Genomic DNA, 20,692 nt, shown 5'->3' on the forward strand with positions numbered 1-20,692 from the left:
TCAATCATGTCACGAGATTCTCTGAAAATATGCTTTAAGCTTTAAAAAATATAAGTAATTAAATTGCGCCTCGAAAGTATTAAAAGTAACTACCGCTACTTCAAGTAAGGAATTGTTGACTACAGTTTCATTTTGTAAGAGGAAAAAGAAAAATTAATAAAAAAATATGCAACCTCGACAGTGAGCTATGTTAGCTTACATTATATGCAGTAGTTTTAGGAGTCTCCGAAGTTTACACCTGCAGTAAACTCTCGATAAACTGAGATGTTTATTATCCAGGACGATCCGCAGTGAAATCCATTTCGTGAATAATGTTTTTAATGTACTGTACCCTAATTATTAAATCCATGTTTTAACTTCAAATTTTCAAAATCATCCTACATAGTATTCAAAACTGCATGTCCTTAATCTACAAAACGCACGACTAATCGTGATACTATTGCGATCATATTATATCATCCTATTAAAAATTTCATTTGATCTCTCTGCAACTACAGAAAAAAATACAAGGAATTCAATTTCGATAGTCCCTTCCCTATAAAAAGAAAACCTCATTGGTGGCTGCATATCCTGTTTTTAGCATACGGTTCTTAAATACTAATGATTAAAGAGGGCAAAATTCACCTTCGACATAGTTCTTATTTTTTTTTTTATTCGTGCACCTCGTTCTCAAAGTTCTCGTGTAGGTTCATGAACATTCAATTTACTCGTATCTATATTCTGCATCTCTTAAGGGGACTCGCTCAATATTATACAGGTTTACGTTATTATGTAAATTAAATTGAATTATGAGGTAAGAAAATATTGAATTATATTAAATTATACTATGTTATACAAAAAAAACTGTAAATATAATTTTGACACGCACAGAAAACCAATAAGCGGGAAAACGTAATCAACTGTAGCATATGACATAGCCCTACAACATGTTGCGCCGCAAGGAATGCTCCTGGCATCTAGCGGTAAAACTTCGCATAAGATATCCCTATAAATTGCTCATTTAAGACGTCTGTTTGTACTGCAGGAACGGAATTTCTTGGATCAGCATGTGACTGGCATAAAAGAGGAATATGAGGACCAGAGCCAAGATATCACATCTGAGATAGAAATTGAGGAAGATCCGATGCCAATATCATTCCCTGTGGTGAAATGTGAACCAAAGGTAAGTGGAATGCACTGTGTGTTCTTCTTCCGGTGTTTATCTTGTGTTTTGATTGTCATGGACGCTACCTCTGTACAACAGTACTCGCAGTGCCTTTTACTCTGTGTTACAGAGAAAAAAACACTTATCACTATTTACTACTACCAGTTCTACCATGTTTCAGAGTGCTAATGTGGGAGTGTTATCTCTGTTTATGATTTAAATATGGAAACGAAATTACTTTTTACACTTACGCTTAATTGTTGGCAAGCTACAGTTCCCTTACTGCATTTGAAAACGTGTTGTTTTTAAGTACACGACTTCTTTTTGTATTCTCAGTGTCTTTGTCTAAAATTCTCAATAATATTTACCGTTTCCAAATAATAGATTTTGCTAGGGACGTATGTGCATTCATTACCAACTGACTTTATTTTTTTCTCATCCATAGCACAGTCTAGTACAGTATATACAGTCACGAAGCTTGAGGTGATGAAAATACTAGGAACAATAGACAGTGCCGATACTATTTCGCATTATTTGTAATGAGGCGGGTTAGTAGCGAGCCTAGTGGTTAGCAACTATCTATGGATGCATATTTTCTACGTATTGAGCTTCGTGACTATATACTAGACTGTACCCATAGTTTTTAAATATTTACGTATCTGCAGTTTGTTTATTGTAATCATTATCTTATCCATAGACAAAAGATATTTTGTAACTTTACGGTAAATTTTATAGCTGATTTAGTGTGAATTCCAGAAGAGGTTATAAATTTTGCAAAATGTTGTGATATTTACATGCAGATACAGCATGTATGGAACGGTTGTTCATTTTTTTACACTTCTTCTGTCAGTGAATCGCATTTAATTTTAATACAGTTATAGAAACATAAAATTAGGAACATCAATTTACCAATTTTAAAATTACTAGAAATAAACAATGTATTTGAATTTTCTTGTGCTTCTTATGAGTAGATTCCAACTTAGTCAAATTTCTCGGGAAAGTTATCAGGTTCACGAAATGGTTGAACGAGTTTTATAACCTAATTTTTCTCAACTATATAATGATCATTGTTGGCAAAGCAAGAAATTTTCGTGTATTGGAGCTTTAGTATAGTAGTATAGTTCGTGATATTGCGTTGGAGAAATTATGGAGTCGAACTGGAGTAAATTAGTCAGTATTAATAATATTATCCACATATGCGCAACATTTAATTGTCAGTACAATATTTATCTTAACTCCTGTTATTATGAGCACAGAAGTACTATCAAATCGATATTGAACCAGGCCATTATATACTTGGTAATGTAAACACTTATGGCCACACAATGACATAGTAGTAGACATTGTCAGAAAAAGTGAGGTTGTAGCAATTTCGATCATATACTCGTATATGGAGTTACAATCAGCATGGCCGTGAAACCAGCGATCCGGTGTCCAATTGCTGGTTGGAACAAGATAACTGGTTGAAAATTTTTCTGTGCTTCACCCTTAACCCAGTAAAAGCAAATGCTGAGTGACTTTCGGCGCTCGACAATGGACTCATTTCACTGGCATTATCACGTTCATTTCACTCGATCACTATATTATAATCATTCCAGTTGATAATGTGTCGTAAAATAAATCACTTATAAAATGCACCACATTCGTGACTAGAAATTGAATTAGTCGTTCATACGTAATTTCTGGTATTACATAGTTGTTGAATATTTATTCTATGACACCTATTTTCTATTAGTTTGCCATGGCACACTTGAAAAATCCGCTGGTGTGCGGAAGAATACAGAATGCAGCTCAACTCAGCCTTCATTAAACACAGCGTAGATGTGCGAGTAACAGGAAAGGGAATGACTGACGCGCATCTAGGGTAGCCATATCGTATTTCACTTTACTTTATGAAAGAAAATGTTCTGTGCAGTAAATACCTTAGCAACACATGTAATGTTTTCGAATTTCCTAAAAAACAAATAAAAGACACATAATTGTCCCACTAATATTTCATTGGAATAATTTTCAGTCATAAAATTTAGTATTTCTATCATAAACTTCAAATAAAAAATACAAAAATTGAGTTAGTTGAAGGTTGTGAAAAATAATGTATTTTGTTTTTCTTCTCAACGTCTTTTGTACCATGAGGCTTTCCATTATGCTATCATTCCTCGGTATGTTGACTAAGAATAAGTAATATAAAATTGAAAATATTTCATTTTTTATATTAATGCCTATATATTTATCTCATTTATTTGTATTTTATAGTACTCGGTCCCTTCTAAAACCGTCAGAATTCCCCTCCTGTTTGGTAACTACAGCTTTAGATTATATGAATGTACTGCAGGATTTTAAATTACAACTTTATTGTGGCAAATTTTCAACAAAATTGAAAGACGCTCTTCTATAAGGCAAAGAAATTCTCCACGAAAAATCTTCCCCAAGGATTGTCTTCTGTTATCTGAAATTCTGCTAGGCCAAATACGATTTAAATGTAATTCTGTTGCACCTAAAATCGTTAATGTAAATTGTGCTTCCTTTCTGTTTGCTTTGTTCTCTATTTCTAGGAGGAGTGGAGTGTCTTGCACACATTGAAAGAGGAGCCAAGTGTGGAAGTAACTGCAGAGGACAACGAGGATTTCACCGAAAGGTGAGTGTTGTTTGCGAGTCTTCATGTAGAGAGTTAATTGTTTTTGAAGTTTCCGTTTACTTGACTGTCTAGAAACATCTTCGGAAGTATTCTCTAAGTCATCCTGCAATAACACTGAACAAAAAAATTTATTTATTGTCTTGCTCCGAAATAAAAATAAGTAAATATGACTAATTCTGTCAGATGCGTTTCCAATTCACTGTGGGCTAAAGCAAGGAGATGCTCTATCACCTTTACTTTTTAACTTTGCTCTAGAGTATGCCATTGGGAAAGTCCAGGATAACAGAGCGGGTTTGGAATTGAACGGGTTACATCAACTGCTTGTCTATGCAGATGACGTGAAAATGTTAGGAGAAAATCCAGAAACGAATAGGAAAAATTCGGGAATTTTACTGGAAGCAAGTAAAGAGATGGGTTTAGAAGTAAATCCCGAAAAGACAAAGTATATGATTATGTCTCGTGACGAGAATATTCTACGAAATGGAAATATAAAAATTGGAAATTTATCTTTTGAAGAGAGGAAAAATTCAAATTCCTGGGAGCAACAGTAACAAATATAAATGACACTCGGGAGGAAATTAAACATAGAATCAACATGGGAAATGCGTGTTATTATTCGGTTGAGAAGCTTTTATCATCCAGTCTGCTGTCATATGAAAATTAGAATTTATAATACGGCTATCTTATCGGTTGTTCTTTATGGTTGTGAAACTTGGACTCACTTTGAGAGAGGAACATAGGTTAAGGGTGTTTGAGAATGATGTTAGAGGAGAATGGAGAAAGTTACACAACACAGAACTCCACGCATTGTATTCTTCACTTGACATAATTAGGAATATTAAAACTAAAATTAAACATAACGTAAGCGTTAACTTAAGAATGTAAATGTTACGGTAAAATCAAGAAGTCATACCATCATTCACGATGGGAACATAAACATAACAGCAAAGATACTTGGTAACCATGGAAACATAACAACGACGCCATTTCCTCATATTCTGTCGTATACATCAGCGCTCCACAATTGTGTTCTGTTTGTAAATCACATAAGCATAAGCATGAAAGTTTGGAGTTTGTAAACTTTCCTCTTAACGTCTTACGATAATGTTTATTTCAGTGCTTATGTGAATCATTGTGAATGATCCCATTTGGTAGCCTGGGCGCAAACTTCTGTGTTTATTTTACGGTTATGTTTAATTTTCATTGTTAATGGGCCTCTAACATGTAAGTTTGCAAACAGACAGAATGTGAGGAAGTGGCGTCGTTGTTATGTTTCCATGGTTACCAAAGATGTTTGCTGTTATGTTTATGTTCCCTTCGTAGATGACTTCTTGATATTAATGTAATGTTAAGTTAATGCTTACGTTATATTTAATTTTCATTGTGAATGAGCCTTTAGTCATGAATTACAAGGTTAAATTTTAATGGTAATTTTCCTCCTCATGAAATGCTTTTGTTTCAATTTGTATACTCAATAATTCAATGTATATTTGTTGCAACTATTTCATAGACTGATGGTAATATTTTCGCCAGAATTGCAGATGTCACTGAAAAGACTGAGTCATCAGAATTCGACGGTATTGCACATGAAGAGAAGGGAACTGTGTGTGCGATTTCCCAGAATTCAGTTTTCACGGGAACACATGAAGATGAAAAGCAATTGGAATTCGAAGTTTCTGAAATACGCTTCTCGAATTCAGAAAAATTAATCAGGCATTTAAGCAAGGACGAAAGCTTGAGAACTTACAAATGCGATGCTTGCGGTAACTGTTTTTCCAATTCTGAATCCTTAAAAAGCCATCAAATTGTGAACAAATGCGAGAAGCGTTTCAGATGTGATGTTTGCGGCAAGTGTTTTTCGAGACCTGGTAACCTAAAATGGCATGAACTTGTTCACACTGGCGAGAAGGGTGTTAAATGTGATGTTTGTGGTAAGTGTTTTTCGAAACCTGGTAACCTAAAACTCCATGAACGGTTGCACACTGGCGAGAAGAGTTTCAAATGTGATGTTTGTGGTAAGGGTTTTTGGAAACGTGATAACCTAAAAAGCCATGAACGGGTGCACACTGGCGAGAAGAGTTTCAAATGTGATGTTTGTGGTAAGTGTTTTTCGACATCTGGTAACCTAAAAAGCCATGAACATGTGCACACAGGCAAGAAACGTTTCAAATGCGATGTGTGTGACAAGTACTTTTCGCAATTGAATAATCTCAAAACACACAAAAACTTGCATACAGGTGAGAAACCATTCAAATGCGAATTTTGTGGTTCGTTTTTCTCTCAGCGCAGTAACCTAAAAATTCACGTACGTCGTTGGCACACAGGTGAAACACCTTATAAATGCGATTATTGTGGCATGTGTTTCTCCACTAAATGTAGCCTAAAAATCCATATCATTGTCCACACATGCGAAAAACCTTTCAAATGCGATGTTTGTGGTAGGGGTTTTTCGAAACGTTGTAACCTAAAAGTCCATGGTCGCGTACACACTGGCGAGAAACCTTTCAAATGTAATGTTTGTGGTGTGTGTTTCGGCCAACCTATTAGTCTTAAAAGGCATGAACCCGTCCACACAAACGAAAAACGTTTCAAGTGTGATGTTTGTGGTAAGTTGTTCTCGAATTCTTCTAACCTAAAAACTCATCAACGCGTACACACGGGCGAGAAACCATTCACATGCGATCTTTGTGGCGTGTGTTTCGCAAAGCATAATAACCTAAAAAGTCACGTACGTAGTCAGCACATAGGTGAAAAACCTTTTAATTGCGATTATTGTGGCCAGTGTTTTTCCACCAAGACTAGCCTAAGACTCCATATACCCGTCCACACAGGCGAGAAACCTTTCAAATGTGATGTTTGTGGTAAGTGTTTTTCGAATTATTCTAACCTAAATGCCCATGAACGCGTACACACAGGCGAGAAGGCTTTCAGATGTGATGTTTGTGGTGTGTTTTTCTCGCGAAGAAGTTGTCTAAAAAGGCATGAAGACTTGCACAACCGTCAAGCATTCCAAATGTGTTGATTGTGAGAGGTATTATTTCTAGTATAATAGCCGAAAATACATAAAGGCTTGCATACCCGTGAGAAATCCATTTAATGACATGTCGGTTTTCTATTTCATTCGATTAGCTAAAAGCCTATGAACTACTGCTTACAGACCACATCCTTTTCAAGTGCGATAATTGTTTCTCCGCCAAAAGTGACTTAAAATCTATATAGGGCTGCACACAAGCTAGTAACCGTCCTAATGTGAAGGTTGGGGTAAGTGTTTGTCGAATTCCAATAGTCTAAGAATACATAACCGCTAGAACACCGGGGTTGGGAGAGGGGGAAACCATTCAGATATGATTTTTTGTGGTGTTTACCGAATTCAAATTGTCTTAAAATCGAACTCTTGTACAGTAGTGGCAAAAAATAACAGAGCCGACCCATGCAGCTGATACAAAAGAATCCTGTGCTGTGTATTGTGGCAAACTGTGGTAATTTTAATGTGGATAATGAAGCCAGAGGTATGTACTCCTATTTAATCTAAAAATACGCAATTATCTCAGCGAATAGGGATTGCAAAGAATGGACACTGAGCGAATTTTGCTGTGTTTTTTTTCTCTGTATGCCAGCGTTTAGTTCCACTTTTCAGGTGCTAAAGGTTAGTGTAATCGAGCATACGCAAAGATAATAATTGAGAATAGAGTTGAGACACAGAATCCAAACATCACCTACCTTATTGCATAATCCAGTAACGCTTTGCTTCAAATAAATTCAAGTTAACAGCTTTTCGTTATTTCTCAGTGACAAACTAGTTGTAATAATAATTTTTTATATTTCAGATATAATAAATTATATTATAAAATAATGTAATACATTATAAAATTATGTATCAAATTCGTTTAATATTTATATATAATATAGGGATATGGTTTTACTTCTCATAAGAATTTTGTTTTTCCATTTTCAGCGCTATCAAATCATTACATATTTCAATTGTTGAGGTTAACGTCTCAGCTCTCATTATAAAGGAACTCTAGAGTCTGGACATTATAGTTAATGACGGATATATTATTTTATGGATCCAATTTATTTTATTTGAGTACATAATGCACTTAAATGTATTAATTATGTGTGTTATATTTCCGCTTTGTCGACTGCTAGCTGGTGTGATGTCAGCGCCAACTCTTGGGAGAAAGCAGAATCTGACGCTTTAGCTGGCTTGAAGGTTATTGAAATCAGTCCAGCTACATGAAAGGTGCCGATGCGAAATGTCCATTCTTTATAATCCCTAGTCGCTGCTTATCTTTGCCGAATAGAGGTAGAAACGTAATATTGATGCCATATGAAAATAAAACTCTCAAAGTATATTCGTCTATAAGTTCGCGATACTGAACGAAACAGTAGACGGTAAGAATCGAACAAATGCAAAAAAATTCAGTGTTATAATTAACCATACAAGGTGGATGTGTTTTGTGACTAGGAAAATTTGAATCTGTGATTCTGAAATCAGCTAGAAGGGTCGGTCTGTTTTCTGCCATTACTGTTACACAGCCTTGAAGTCTTTAAAACCTGATCTTTGTGGTAAGGGCTTCTTGCAATCGAATAATCTAAAAATGCGCACAAGTGAGAAACATATGAAAACAAGTCTTTGTGGTATGTGTTTCTCTCAATCGATATGTGTTGCAATCGACTAATTAGAAAAATCCATGATGGACGGCGTACAGAGAAGTAAACTTTCAAATGCGATGTGTGTTGTGTTTTGTGTAGCCTAAAAGGCATGAACGCCTTCATATAATCTATCGATGGTGTTGTTTGTGGAATATTTTTCTCGCAATCGAGTAGCGTAGAAAGCCATGCACTGTGGACGTAAGAAAGTAACATTTCAAATGCTAATTTTAAAGTAAGTGTTTTTTTTAATTAGTAAATTAAAAAGCCATGAACGCACATATAGAGGTTAGAACCGTTTCAAATCTGACTATGTAATATGTTTCTCGCAATCGTGTGGCTTAAAAAGCCGTGAACTCTTGCACGTAGACGAGAGACCTTTGAAATGCGATGTTTGTATTAAGTGTTTTTGTAGTGTTTTTTATTAAGTGTTTCGGTGACAAGTAGTATAATTGCGTTTTGGATATCCACTGTCGCCAACATGTCCAGGAATTTGTCTCTCACTTAGCCTAAGCCTAGTACCGCTATTTAAAAAAAACCTTCTGTCATGCACAGAATCAATATCCAAGATTTCCTTTCTGGCTCCACTAACAATCTGGATATTTATAGAAAAATAACCTTGCCTATTCCTAAAAATTTCCGCATTATTTCCTCCAGGACTTTTAATAGGCACATGTGTGCCATCAATCTCATCTACAACTCCCGAGAAACCAGCTTTCTTAAATAAGTCTTATGTTTAATGCATTAAATGCCTCTACAAATGCTGGAAATTTTAATATGACACACTATTTCTTCGGAAACTTCTGAAATTATTCTGCATAATGCTGACTTACGTAGTACAGATCTGCACATACCAAATGTAACCTATTGTATTCTATGTTAATAAATTTGTTGTGAGAAATAGACCTCGGGTAATTATCGACCTACCTGAAATGATGTTGACGCATGAAATCTTAGTGCTGTCAACATTTTCAACAGCGATGGGGGTGGTAACCCTCTGGTGTTTGGAACATATTTGTCTATTAAAGCCACTAAAATATCAACAGTTGTGATCTTGCAAAAACGATATCTTTTCTTAAATTCCAGTTCACTTTACATTTCTCGAGGATTGTCCGTGTCTCTAGTACACCTCATTTCGTTCAACAGACTCCACAAAGTATTCAAAATCACTATCTATTTTGAACATGAGTGTTCACTTAAGGGGATACTCTACTTAAAAATTGGAGAAAATGTGTCATTTTGTGTATCAGTTTTACAATATTATCTTTTTGAAGCTATTTATGATTTTTTAATCATTAAAACTTTTAAAATTTAATTTCATAGAAATAAATAATTAAATTTTACACTAATTTTCGTGACAGAACTAAATCAATACACAGAATTCTTCCCGTCTGCATTGAGAAGGCACAGTCAAATGCACAAAGCCAAAAATAAAAAATTATAATTAAAAGTGATGTTTCTATTAACGATTGATTAAAAATTGAAATATTTTCATTTTGAAAAGTATTGGATCCAATGAGCTGAGTTTTTGCATTATATTTTCCATGTGTTTATTAAACTTTTTTTCCGAATTTGAAAAAGATTGGTTAAATAGGATAAGAGTTCCAAAATATAGCTGATTGTCCCCTTAAGAGTACAGATCAGCTCACTTAAATAATCACGCATGTGATTGATTGACAACTATGAATTATAAGTGACGAGTATGAACGAGGATGTCACCCGAATAAGGGCGTATACAGCAAAATGCAGTTCTGATATAAACTAATTTCAGTGTTTGTAATTTTCAGGTTCATCATAGTTTCGTCTAAAAAGTTTATCATTATTTCTAAGTTGTTTCGAGGATATTTAAAACAAAATTATTGAAACATAAAAGCAAATAGTATGTTCTACTATTAGAAAATAAATATAATATGGAACTCTGTATACGCCCTTTTTCCGGCGACAATATGTTTTATTACTGTTTTTAATTATTCTGATGTTCTAGGTGTCTAACTTTGCATGAAAATTATGTATGTGAACATCTCGTACTTTATTAATAATTTTATCATAAAAAGTAAAATAAACTAAATTCAACAAAATGAAATATACATTTACTATAACATATTAATAAAAAATATTGAATAATTACACAAGTAGGCCTACAAAATAACATTAGGTCTACATTTTCAATTTATGGTTTCTTCTTCTTATGTCTTTTTCTTCTTTGTTCATTGTCTAGTGTTGCTAGAGTCATCTTCCCGGCTTTATTCAGAATTGAATTCAGTCAAATTTGGACATCTTCATCTAAAAACTGTAACAGTTCTCTAAGTTCTTTGCCTTGGAGGATCCAAAGGCACTGGATTCATTTGTGTTGGACTCAAAAGTTTCAGCTGCGACACTTCCATTGTCGTCTTCCAAATGTTGAAGGGAACAAATGATGCCGAATATGAGATTCAAGCTAAAAATACCCCTGATGTACTGTATTGCAGTTCTTTATACATTTGTATAAAGTTTATATAAGGCGATTTAAATGTGTACCCCTTTTATCATTCAGGATGTCACTGAAACCAGTTTATTCTGAATTGTTGTTAATCTTTTCACTGAAACTTGCAAGAGCCTCAATAGAAAGTTTCGACACATTAATTTTTTTTATCCTCATTATAGACAACACTATATTTCCACAAATTATCCTTATTCTTGAATGATATTTCTTAGTTTTTAGATTCACTATTTCAAGGCAAGAAGTAATAAAATGAAATTGTTCTAATTTCGAACCCTTGTCCCAAAAGCATTTGAAAACAGAGAGTTGATCGTCCTTTGAAATTTCATGTGTACACATTTTCATACATCATCTTTTTACTGGTGTAAATGACTTCTTTTTCATTTCCTGGCTTTTAATTACAAGTTATGTATAATTTGCCACTGTTTCTATTTATTTTCCTTTCTTCGGTTTGCCATTTAGTTTTGTTCACAAGCTTCTTTATTCCCATATTTTCGGTCATGATTCACTGCTGCAACTGACAACCTAAAGTAGACCTAAAGATTGAATACCAGCCTAATATAGTATGGTTTGCAACAGCATCTGACTGCCGTTGTAGTGGGCGCGTTCACTTGTTCAACGTAAAAACGTAACATTGTGTCCTGTGTTATGTATTGAAGCTAGACTTACGAAAATTTGCTACAGTGTACTATACGTGTTCAACTATCTAATTCCTTGGTCGTCGAAAAACGGGCCTATAAGGGTATACGCCATTATTCGGGTGATATCGACACTTATAAAATGAGGAAACAATTAATGAGCATTTCCTTAGCACTTATTTTAGATCGTATTGCAGAGACGCTACTCTTTCATATGCATTGAATATTCCCTTGACATCGAAAGAAATATGGCAACATGGGTAGACGTGAGCGCTTTCGTACATTCAGTTGTTTTCCAGCGCCTTGAAATTGTTAAATCAACATAAGTATTGTACACAAATACAGGTGTAAATATAATAGAGGTAAAGATTATAGAAAATGTCTAGAAATCGTTTTATACAAGAAGAAGAAAGACGTGAGCTAAGAGAAATAGTTATGAAATATAGAGATGTCGTCGAAAGTAAAATATCTGATAATTGTTCTCTCCAAGAGATGAAACTGGCATGGCACAAGATTGGAGTTGATTGTATAGAAGCCTTGGCTTTATCCTTCATCAAACCCTCGACGAATTTGGTTTATAAGTAAGGTATGTATTTGGGACGAGTACGCATTTTCAAGGTATTTCACATTGACAATGCTAAAAGGGTGCAATATTCATTTAAATTGGAAGGTGTATAGTCTACTTGGAATCAATTAATTAGCAACATTCGCAAAAAAATAATAACAATGAAGGATGAATTATTTTTTTGGTAATTTCATAGAAGACGGGCACTTGGTTGAATATAGTAAGTATTACCAACTTCTTTATTTCAGAGTTAAATGTTAGTGATCTTTTAGTGACTTTTACATGTTAGTTCTAGGTTTTTGTACTAGGTGTCGCCGTGATTTTCTTTTAATTTTATTGGTTATAGTTGTCATTTGTTCTAGAATTTTCGTTAATTTTGAATGGATGATGACGTTATCAGTTGTTCTTGGTTGTTTGACGTGAGTGGTGTTATGTTGTGTCTGATGACTAAAGTTGAAAGTTTCTCATTTTATGATTTTTGTGATATTCTTTCGATTTGATTGGTTATAGTTATCGTTTATTCCAGAATTTTCATTAATTTTTCGTGGATAATGACGTTGTCCTGTTCTTGGTTGTTTGACGTGAGTGGTGTTACATTGTAGATTTGTCTGCATTTGTCGAATGCGCATCACCATGCTTACGAAAAGCCACTTTTCAGTGCCAATAATTTATTTTGTGTGCACAAGGTTGGAATTTTGAAGTAAGAGGGAAAGGAAGGAAACCGTGTTCTGAAATTTATCTATCAAATTTTGTGTCGATTTTGGTTTAGTTCTTTCGCTGGTGAAGAAGGATTGTGTTCAATGTTGAGAAGAAAACTGTTTTTCTGTGGTTTAAAGGAATTATTTACTGAATTATCTGTAGATGTTAAGGTGTAATAAGTGTTCGAAGAGAATTTCATTTAGTGTAAAGACGTGGTTTATTTATGCACAGTTGACTGTACGACAAAGTGTTGGTTTAGTTCTTTGTTGCTTTGCATGGTTTAAGTTTAGATTGCCTTAAAGCCTGTGTCATTTGTAATGGAAGTGAAGTGGTTGTCGATGAAGACGTCGATGAGAATTGAATTTTATTTGATAAGATGATAAATTATAATGTTTTGTTTTGTGTTTTAGTGATTTTTGAGGGTAAAGTGCGGACGAAAATTGCTAGAAAAGTACTACCAACTATGAAGTTCGAATGCCACCAAACGCCAAAAAAAATCAAAGGCGAAAAATTAAATATATTTTAATTTTTTTTGGAGGGCTTGTTCTTCTTTAAAAATATGAATATATATTTGATTTTTCATCTTTGATTTTGCGATGTTTGGTGACATTTGACTTCATAGTTGGCAGAACGTTTTTGGTAGTTTTCGTCAGCCATGTTGGATTTTGCCCGTCTTCTAGGAAATTACCTATTTTTTTTTTAACAATTTATTGATCGATCAGCGCATTTAGCGTTATACAGATCATTTCTAAAAAATATAAATACAATACATTACACTGAATTGAGGGCAGCCTAGATTGGGCTCCTCAATAAACAAAATAATTGTTAATGAATAATTGTTTACATAGGTTGGTGTGATGATAAATTTTGATTATAATATGAGGTCCATTGGAAGTCGGCTCTTGATTCTGGTGGGAAATGTGGACTTCCTTCCGAGAGAGTAGTGGATGGCGCCTGGAACATTTTCTAGGTTATATAAATTCTTAGCTTGTGAATGAATAAACTGTTTGATTGTGTCAATGTCAGTTTCTCTGTGTAGTTGGCTGTTATGGACAAACCAAAGAGAATTGAGTGAAATTCGTAAGACTTTATTTTGAAATGACTAGATGTGTTTAATTCCATTTATTGCAGCTCCTCTCCTGACAGGACAGGCATAAAGCAGTAGAGGTCGTAATAGAGATGTGTAAAGTAGCATGCAGTTTTGTAGCTTCAGAGATGATTTCTTGTTGAGGAGCGGATATAATTTAGCGAGTCTTGAGTAGGCCAATTTAAGTTTGTTGTTGATGTGATGTTTCCATGATAGACGGCAATCTAAGTGCACTCCAAGGTATTTTACAACTTCATCCTTTAGTTTCTACGGTATCACGTTGGTTGAAAGATTTATGCATGGAGGCATGTTAATTCAATTCAATTCAATTTATTTGGCCATTAGACATACAGTTTTAGGCTTCGTCAGAATACATTGAAAAAACATATACGAGTAAATACATTTTAAAAAACACTAGTAATAGAAACAGTAAAATTTAAGTAATACAATGAAAACATGAAATAATTTGGAACTTTTAAATTGAAGAAAACTAATTAAATTGCAATTGAACTTATTTATTAAAATGCAATTTCATACAAATTTGTGTTGAAAAACTCAGCAACAGAACAATAATTGTAACTAATCTAAATAACTTTATTTATTAAAAAACAATTTCGTATGAATTTATGTTAAGAAACTCATCTACAGAGTAGAAAGGATTAATTAAAAGCCAATTATAAAATCTAGCTTTGAAACTATTGGTTGGTAACTTATAATATTGACTGGGAAGCTTATTATATAATTTCATCCCCATGACAGAAAAATTTGTACTAGTTTTATGTAATCTACAGTATGGAATATTAATTTGTTCACTATTTCTAATTTCATGATCATGTATATTGGCTATTAATGAGTAATTGTCTATATTTTGTCGGGTGTAAAGGACTAGGTCGTATATATATATAAATTTATGACAGTTAATATCTGTGATTGTTGCGATGGGTTGCATAAATAGCTGTATCGTCTGCATACATAGCAATTTAGAATGAAACATGAAACTACAACCGTTTTGAATCTCGATCGTGTCTGTCTGATCACGGCCATCTGGAAGACACTTTGTTAAGGATTTAATTAGCCCTGACCGGCCGTGTAAGGTAATGACTAGCCAGTACATGAAATATTTTTAGGATGTCATTGTCTACGCAATGATGGCTTATTACTCCGAGGAATGTGTGGGCCAAGGTCATGCTCTCACATCTGAGATGAATTTTGAGGAAGATCCCGTGGCAATATCGTCCGCTATATTGAAACGTGAACCTGAGGTGAGTGGAGCAACAAGGATTACACTACTTGTTCTTCTAGTACCTATTTATCTTATAGCCTATTTTGAGTGTAATAGATATTACTTATTTACAACAGTAACTTACAGTACTTGTATCTTTCACTCAATGATAGAGATGGAATAAGTCTATTTAAGATTTACTATTACAAGTTACGTCGTTGCAAACAACTCTATAGTTGAATTGTTATGGTTTCCTGTTTCAAATTTGAAAACGAAATTTCTTGTTACACTAGCTCATAGTTGCTAAGCTATACATTCTCGCAGTGTATTTGTTAATAATATATTAAACTTATTTACTCTTCTTCCTTTTGTTTTCTCTGTGTTTTTGTCCAAAGTTCTCAATCCGGACGCCCATTTACGATTTCAAATGATTAATATTGTTTTAGGTGTAGGTACAAATATCGCAATTGATTTATAAAGATTTAGGCTAACTTTCAGTACGGTTGCCATACGACCGTACATTTTAAGATCTCTGTCCGTGTTCATATCGTACAAGTAAAAATGTCCGAAGGCTACTTTCTTAATTAGAGATTAATAATTGGGTGCCTCATACTTCAAGGAATGACTCTACTATTTAGTTACCAATGATGATTTGCACTTTTTTCTACAGTTTGATTCTCTGTGAAAAGTCTTACGCGTAGTAACAGCTACTCCATCGCAGTGATCAGACATCTTGCTCGTGTACGTTTCGTGTTTAGTTACGAAATCACGTTCACAATGAGGGGTGCATCTGTATACCGTTCATTTAGAGTGCACTTGTGTGTCCATTATGAATCCACACCTGTGGAGTAACGGTTAGCGCGTCTGGCCGTGAAACCAGGTGGATCGGGTTCGATTCCCGGTTGGGGCAAGTTACCTGGTTGAGGTTTTTTCCGGACTGATTTCACCGGCGTTATCACCTTCATCTCATTCAGACGCTAAGGGTCGAATTCATAGTCGTCACTTATAAGATGAGGAAACACTTAAGTAATGATCATTTCCTTAGCACTTATTTCAGATCGTATTGGAGAGACGCTACTCATTCATATGCCCTGAGCATTCCCTTGACATCGAAAGAAATATGGCAACATGGCTAGACGTGAGCGCTTTCCTACATTCAATTGTTTTCCAGCGCCTTCAAATTGTTAAGTCTTCATTACTGTCATACACAAATACACAAGTAAAATATAGTATAGAGCTAAAAATTATACAAGATGTCCAGAGAGCATTTTACAGAAAAGAAAGAAGTAAGGTAAGATAACTAGTTATGAAATATGGAGATATCGTCAAAAGTAAAAAAAAAAAAAAAAATGATAATTGTTCTCTCCAAAAGAAGAAACTGACATGGAACAAAATTGCAGTTGAGTTTAATGCAAGCTCCGGAAATATTCCTGTAAGTAAATGATTTTCATTTATTTTTCAGTTATTTTTATTCTGAACAAAGTGGAAATGATATAATTACGCAAATTTTAACAGCTTATTCCTAGGGTAGGATACAAACAAAAATGCAAATAACACTTTGTTGGGACGTGAACACTTTTCGAAAAAAAAAAATGCCACTTAAATCTACCTGAAATGCTGCTGTATCATAAAATCTCAAAGCAACCAGTACTTTCAGCAGTGTCGAAATCGGTAAGCCTCATGGTTGTATTGTGAATTGAAATGAGAGACACCAGAATATTCACAACAGTGTTCTTGTCAAAACGGTATCTCCTCTTCAATTGTTGATCATTATACATCTCTAAAGGGTTTTCCATATCTCTGATATATCTTTAGCTTGCCGAAACTTATTTTCATTTTAATTACAGAACTCAATAAATTAAATTAAATCATAATCATCATCTATTGTATACCGAATCAGCTGATTACAATGCATATGAGGAAACACTTGAGTAAGCTGACAAGCTACCTTATTTGAATAACTGTTCACTTCAGTGGGATTTATGAATTGGAAATTATTATAAGCAACTGCTTAAGTGTTAAGTGTTTCCTTACGATAAGTGTTGACTATGAATTCGGCCCTAAATAACGTAAGCTGTTGATAAAGCGTCGTAAAATAACCTATAAATATATGTTCATTATGAAATATAGCCTTGAACAACGAGTGTTTTTTTACGACAACTTTGTGAAATGGGAATCTTCGGGAACAGTAGTAACAAACTTTCGCCAGTCATTCCCTGATTCGCCACAACTTCCTAAAGCAGTGCTTTACAATTATTCCGCTTATTCCGTCCGATCCCAGCCAATCAGTCACTCATAACGAGTGCACCTGCGCACGTGTGTGGACGTTTGTCCTACGTTCATAGATATCTATGACGTAGTGCAGAAGGCGGCCACCAGAGGGAACCCAAGATATGGAACTTAAACTGAGAGGATTCGATCCGACACCGGGATGGGAATCCGGTGTGGCTTAGTAGATAAAGCAACAACACGTAGAGCTGAACACCCGGGTTCAAATCCCGGTGCCAGAGAGAGTTTTTCTCTGTTCCACTGCTCTTTCATCGTGCATGATACAAGGTTCTATAACATCATATCTGTTTGGGAGAGAGAATAGCGTGCGGGAGCAACATGACGTCACACCTTCAGGTAAATCCTTGCGTAACTTCTGAACACGACGTAAGAAAATAAAAACAATTATATTCATGTAGTCTTCTATCGTATTGGAGTTCAAAACAAAAGTAATTTGATTTTTGTGTTGTGGTTCCCTTGAAGTATCCCAGCTGGTGAAAAGTGCTTTATCCATGATCATGTACATCAAGGCGAACAAGCAGTGATTTTTGAGACAACACGGAATTTATAACATCTTAATAAATCTGAAACATGGTGTGTTGATGGCACTTTCAAGATGGCTCCAAACTTATATATAAAAATTGTTATAGTAATTGACGTAGTAAAATGAACGAGACCAAATTTTATGAGACCATTATTCCTTGTCCGTTCTTTTTTTTTTTTTTTTTTTTTTAGTAGGTTATTTAACGACGCTGTATCAACTACGAGGTTATTTAGCGGCGATGAGCTTGGTGATAGCGAAATGATATTTGGCGAGATGAGGCCGAGGATTCGCCATAGATTACCTGGCATTCACCTTACTGTTGGGAAAACCTCGGAAAAAACCCAACCAGGTAATCAGCCCAAGCGGGAATCGAACCCGCTCCCGAGAGCAACTTCAGACCGGCAGGCAAGCACCTTAACTGACTGAGCCACGCCGGTGGCTTTCTGTTTGCTTAATGCTTGTTATTGTGTAAATAAGAATTCCTATATAGACTAGAATTTCAAAATGCTATTAATAGAAGAAGGATTAATTTTCAGCCACCAACAAGGATAATGTGTGATTTCGAACTAGGTGGCCTATAATTAATGCAACAATTTCTACTTTTCCAGAGTACCGTATCAAATCTTTTTTTTTTTTTTACTCATCATTTCTCCCAGTCAGTGTACAGGAAGATACAGCACTGGAACTACAACGCCAAGACATTGATGCAGATGGCAGCACAGTACTTATTACATTAGGTCTGGCTTTTGTTGCATTAGAAGGTTTACGTCTAGTTAGACAAGTCTTGTAGGTTTCTATGACGAAATGGAACAGTAAGTAAGCATGTACTTAGAGAAAAAAAAAGTCATGCTATTACTTTACATTTTGCTTTACGAAGCAATTCGTATAAATTATTTTACTATTGACTCCAGAATGACTACACGTGCGTTTGTTGACATGTTTTTAATAATAGTGTGGAGAGACATTAAAACTATTCATTGCTTTTTTGTGAACAATTACATGTGATATATGCAAATCAAACTTTCCTGTGAAGTAGATTTGAATAATTTCGAGGGAAAAATTGTTCCCGGGGCCGGGTATCGAACCTGGGACCTTTGGTTGAACGTACCAAAACTCTACCAACTGAACTACCCGGGAACTCCACCCGACACCGATCCAATTTTTCCCCTCTATATCCACACACCTCAAAGTGGGCTGACAACCGTCAAGCAACCAACATTGAGTGCACACTATAGTAGGGAGCAAAGATATTGGCGGGTCGTGCTTAGCACATTTTTGCACGTACCACCCCCTCTCTTCTGACCTGCCCATTGGGATGACTGACTGGCAGTGTGTCGATGCGTTCGGGTGTAGTTGCTTGCAAGCCAATCGTTGGGTATTGAGAGAGTAGTCATCGAAGGTGTTGTCTGTTCACTGTGCACATATTCAAACAGCAATTTTCAATACTAACAGTGGAATTGCTTCTGTGCCTAGTTGAGCGACATGTCTAGAAAGGGAGCGGATACGCGGAGCCAAGCGAATGGAATTATTTATAGTGTTTACGAATACTTAAAAAAACTTTAATCAATACAACAAATTAAAATTTTCGTAATATGATTGAAATTCTGGTTATTAAGAGAATGAGGAAAACAGGAATTAGGTCACTATAAGTTTAAGTGAAATATTTTAAGATCTGATAGTATATTGGCAATATACTCATTGCGGTGAAGTAAATCGTTAAAAACCATTGTGTTATTATTATTATTATTATTATTATTATTACTATTATTATTATTATTAAATTTGCACTGATGGATTTCATTTAATACAGTATTACTAGCCATTGTTAAGTCAATTATATTATATAAAATAAAACCTGGGTATCGACACAATACTATTTACAAATTATTTACATCGTCAACACCAGTGATTTTACTCACGGGACTGGCTTCATCTTTTCTTGCATCCCTTGTCTTGTTCAAAAGGTCTCTGGTCACTGCTGTCAGTTGGTCGCCTGCTGTGATTCTTCCTGCTGGAAGGTCCCTGTTGACTTTCTTTGTCGCAATCCCAGGACCGCTGCCATCATTTTTGGCCTCATTTCTGAACAGCTGGAGCCATTCATCACGACTTCTGCTCTTCGTGAAGTGGATGACAATAGGAGCGTCTTCCCTGGCCTGGATGATTATGCTATGTGCTACGCTTACATCATGTTGCACCAATTCATTACCGCCTATGACTTCCGATATTTGGTCAATGACTTCATGAGTTGATTGTTCATCGATCTCCGGAACTCCAAATAGCATTATATTGTCTCTTGGAAGATATGAATTCAACTGATTTTCTTAGTTCATTCACCTCAAAATACGAATGCTATTCGATATCAGTATAGTAGTTATAAAATCATGTCGCATATTGTACATCAGTAGTTTGTATGAAGTGTTCACATGTGCTGTTGTTTAATGAAATAATTATAATGCTGCGCACAGAAATTACACTAAATACTGACACACAGACAGTGTTTATATATAAACACTATTTCGATGTTACAGATTTTAGGTTACGTAGCGAGGAGTGAAAGATGTTTCGGAAGCGACCCTTCGAAGAATGTTTACAGCTAAAGTAGGGGTGGAACGTGGGTTGGGTTAGTATGAAGGGGTATACGTCCATCCGCCAATATTCCTGCTCCCTCCTATAACTCTGTGTGACTTAAATTGTGGTTTTTCTGTTAACGAACAGTGACGTATATTATGCACATCAAGCTTTCAGGTATAACTCCCTG

At 35.1% G+C, this 20,692-nt stretch overlaps 2 protein-coding genes across 4 annotated transcripts in view; both read left to right on the forward strand.

Moving 5' to 3' along the window:
- Positions 1 to 10,520, forward strand: part of LOC138692053 (zinc finger protein 83-like) — a 29,736-nt gene extending 19,216 nt beyond the window's left edge. Inside the window, exons 5-7 of one of the 2 annotated variants that reach the window (XM_069814911.1) lie at positions 1,025 to 1,162; positions 3,697 to 3,779; positions 5,290 to 5,634. In XM_069814911.1, the coding sequence (XP_069671012.1) occupies positions 1,025 to 1,162; positions 3,697 to 3,779; positions 5,290 to 5,488 (420 nt within the window). In that variant the 3' untranslated portion in view covers positions 5,489 to 5,634. Of the gene's footprint in view, positions 1 to 1,024; positions 1,163 to 3,696; positions 3,780 to 5,289 lie in introns of both variants that reach the window. The other variant, XM_069814910.1, reaches the window with a different exon arrangement.
- Positions 10,521 to 14,976: 4,456 nt separating this feature from the next.
- LOC138692054 (zinc finger protein 98-like) overlaps positions 14,977 to 20,692 on the forward strand; it is a 46,051-nt gene continuing 40,335 nt past the window's right edge. For both annotated transcript variants that reach the window (XR_011330001.1, XM_069814912.1), the window contains exon 1: positions 14,977 to 15,162. Coding sequence is in view for 1 of the 2 variants with exons in the window: in XM_069814912.1 (XP_069671013.1) it covers positions 15,046 to 15,162 (117 nt within the window). In the remaining variant the exon portion in view is untranslated. The remainder of the gene's footprint in view (positions 15,163 to 20,692) is intronic.

Source organism: Periplaneta americana, chromosome 16 (assembly GCF_040183065.1).
Source record: "Periplaneta americana isolate PAMFEO1 chromosome 16, P.americana_PAMFEO1_priV1, whole genome shotgun sequence".
Lineage (NCBI taxonomy): Eukaryota > Metazoa > Arthropoda > Insecta > Blattodea > Blattidae > Periplaneta > Periplaneta americana.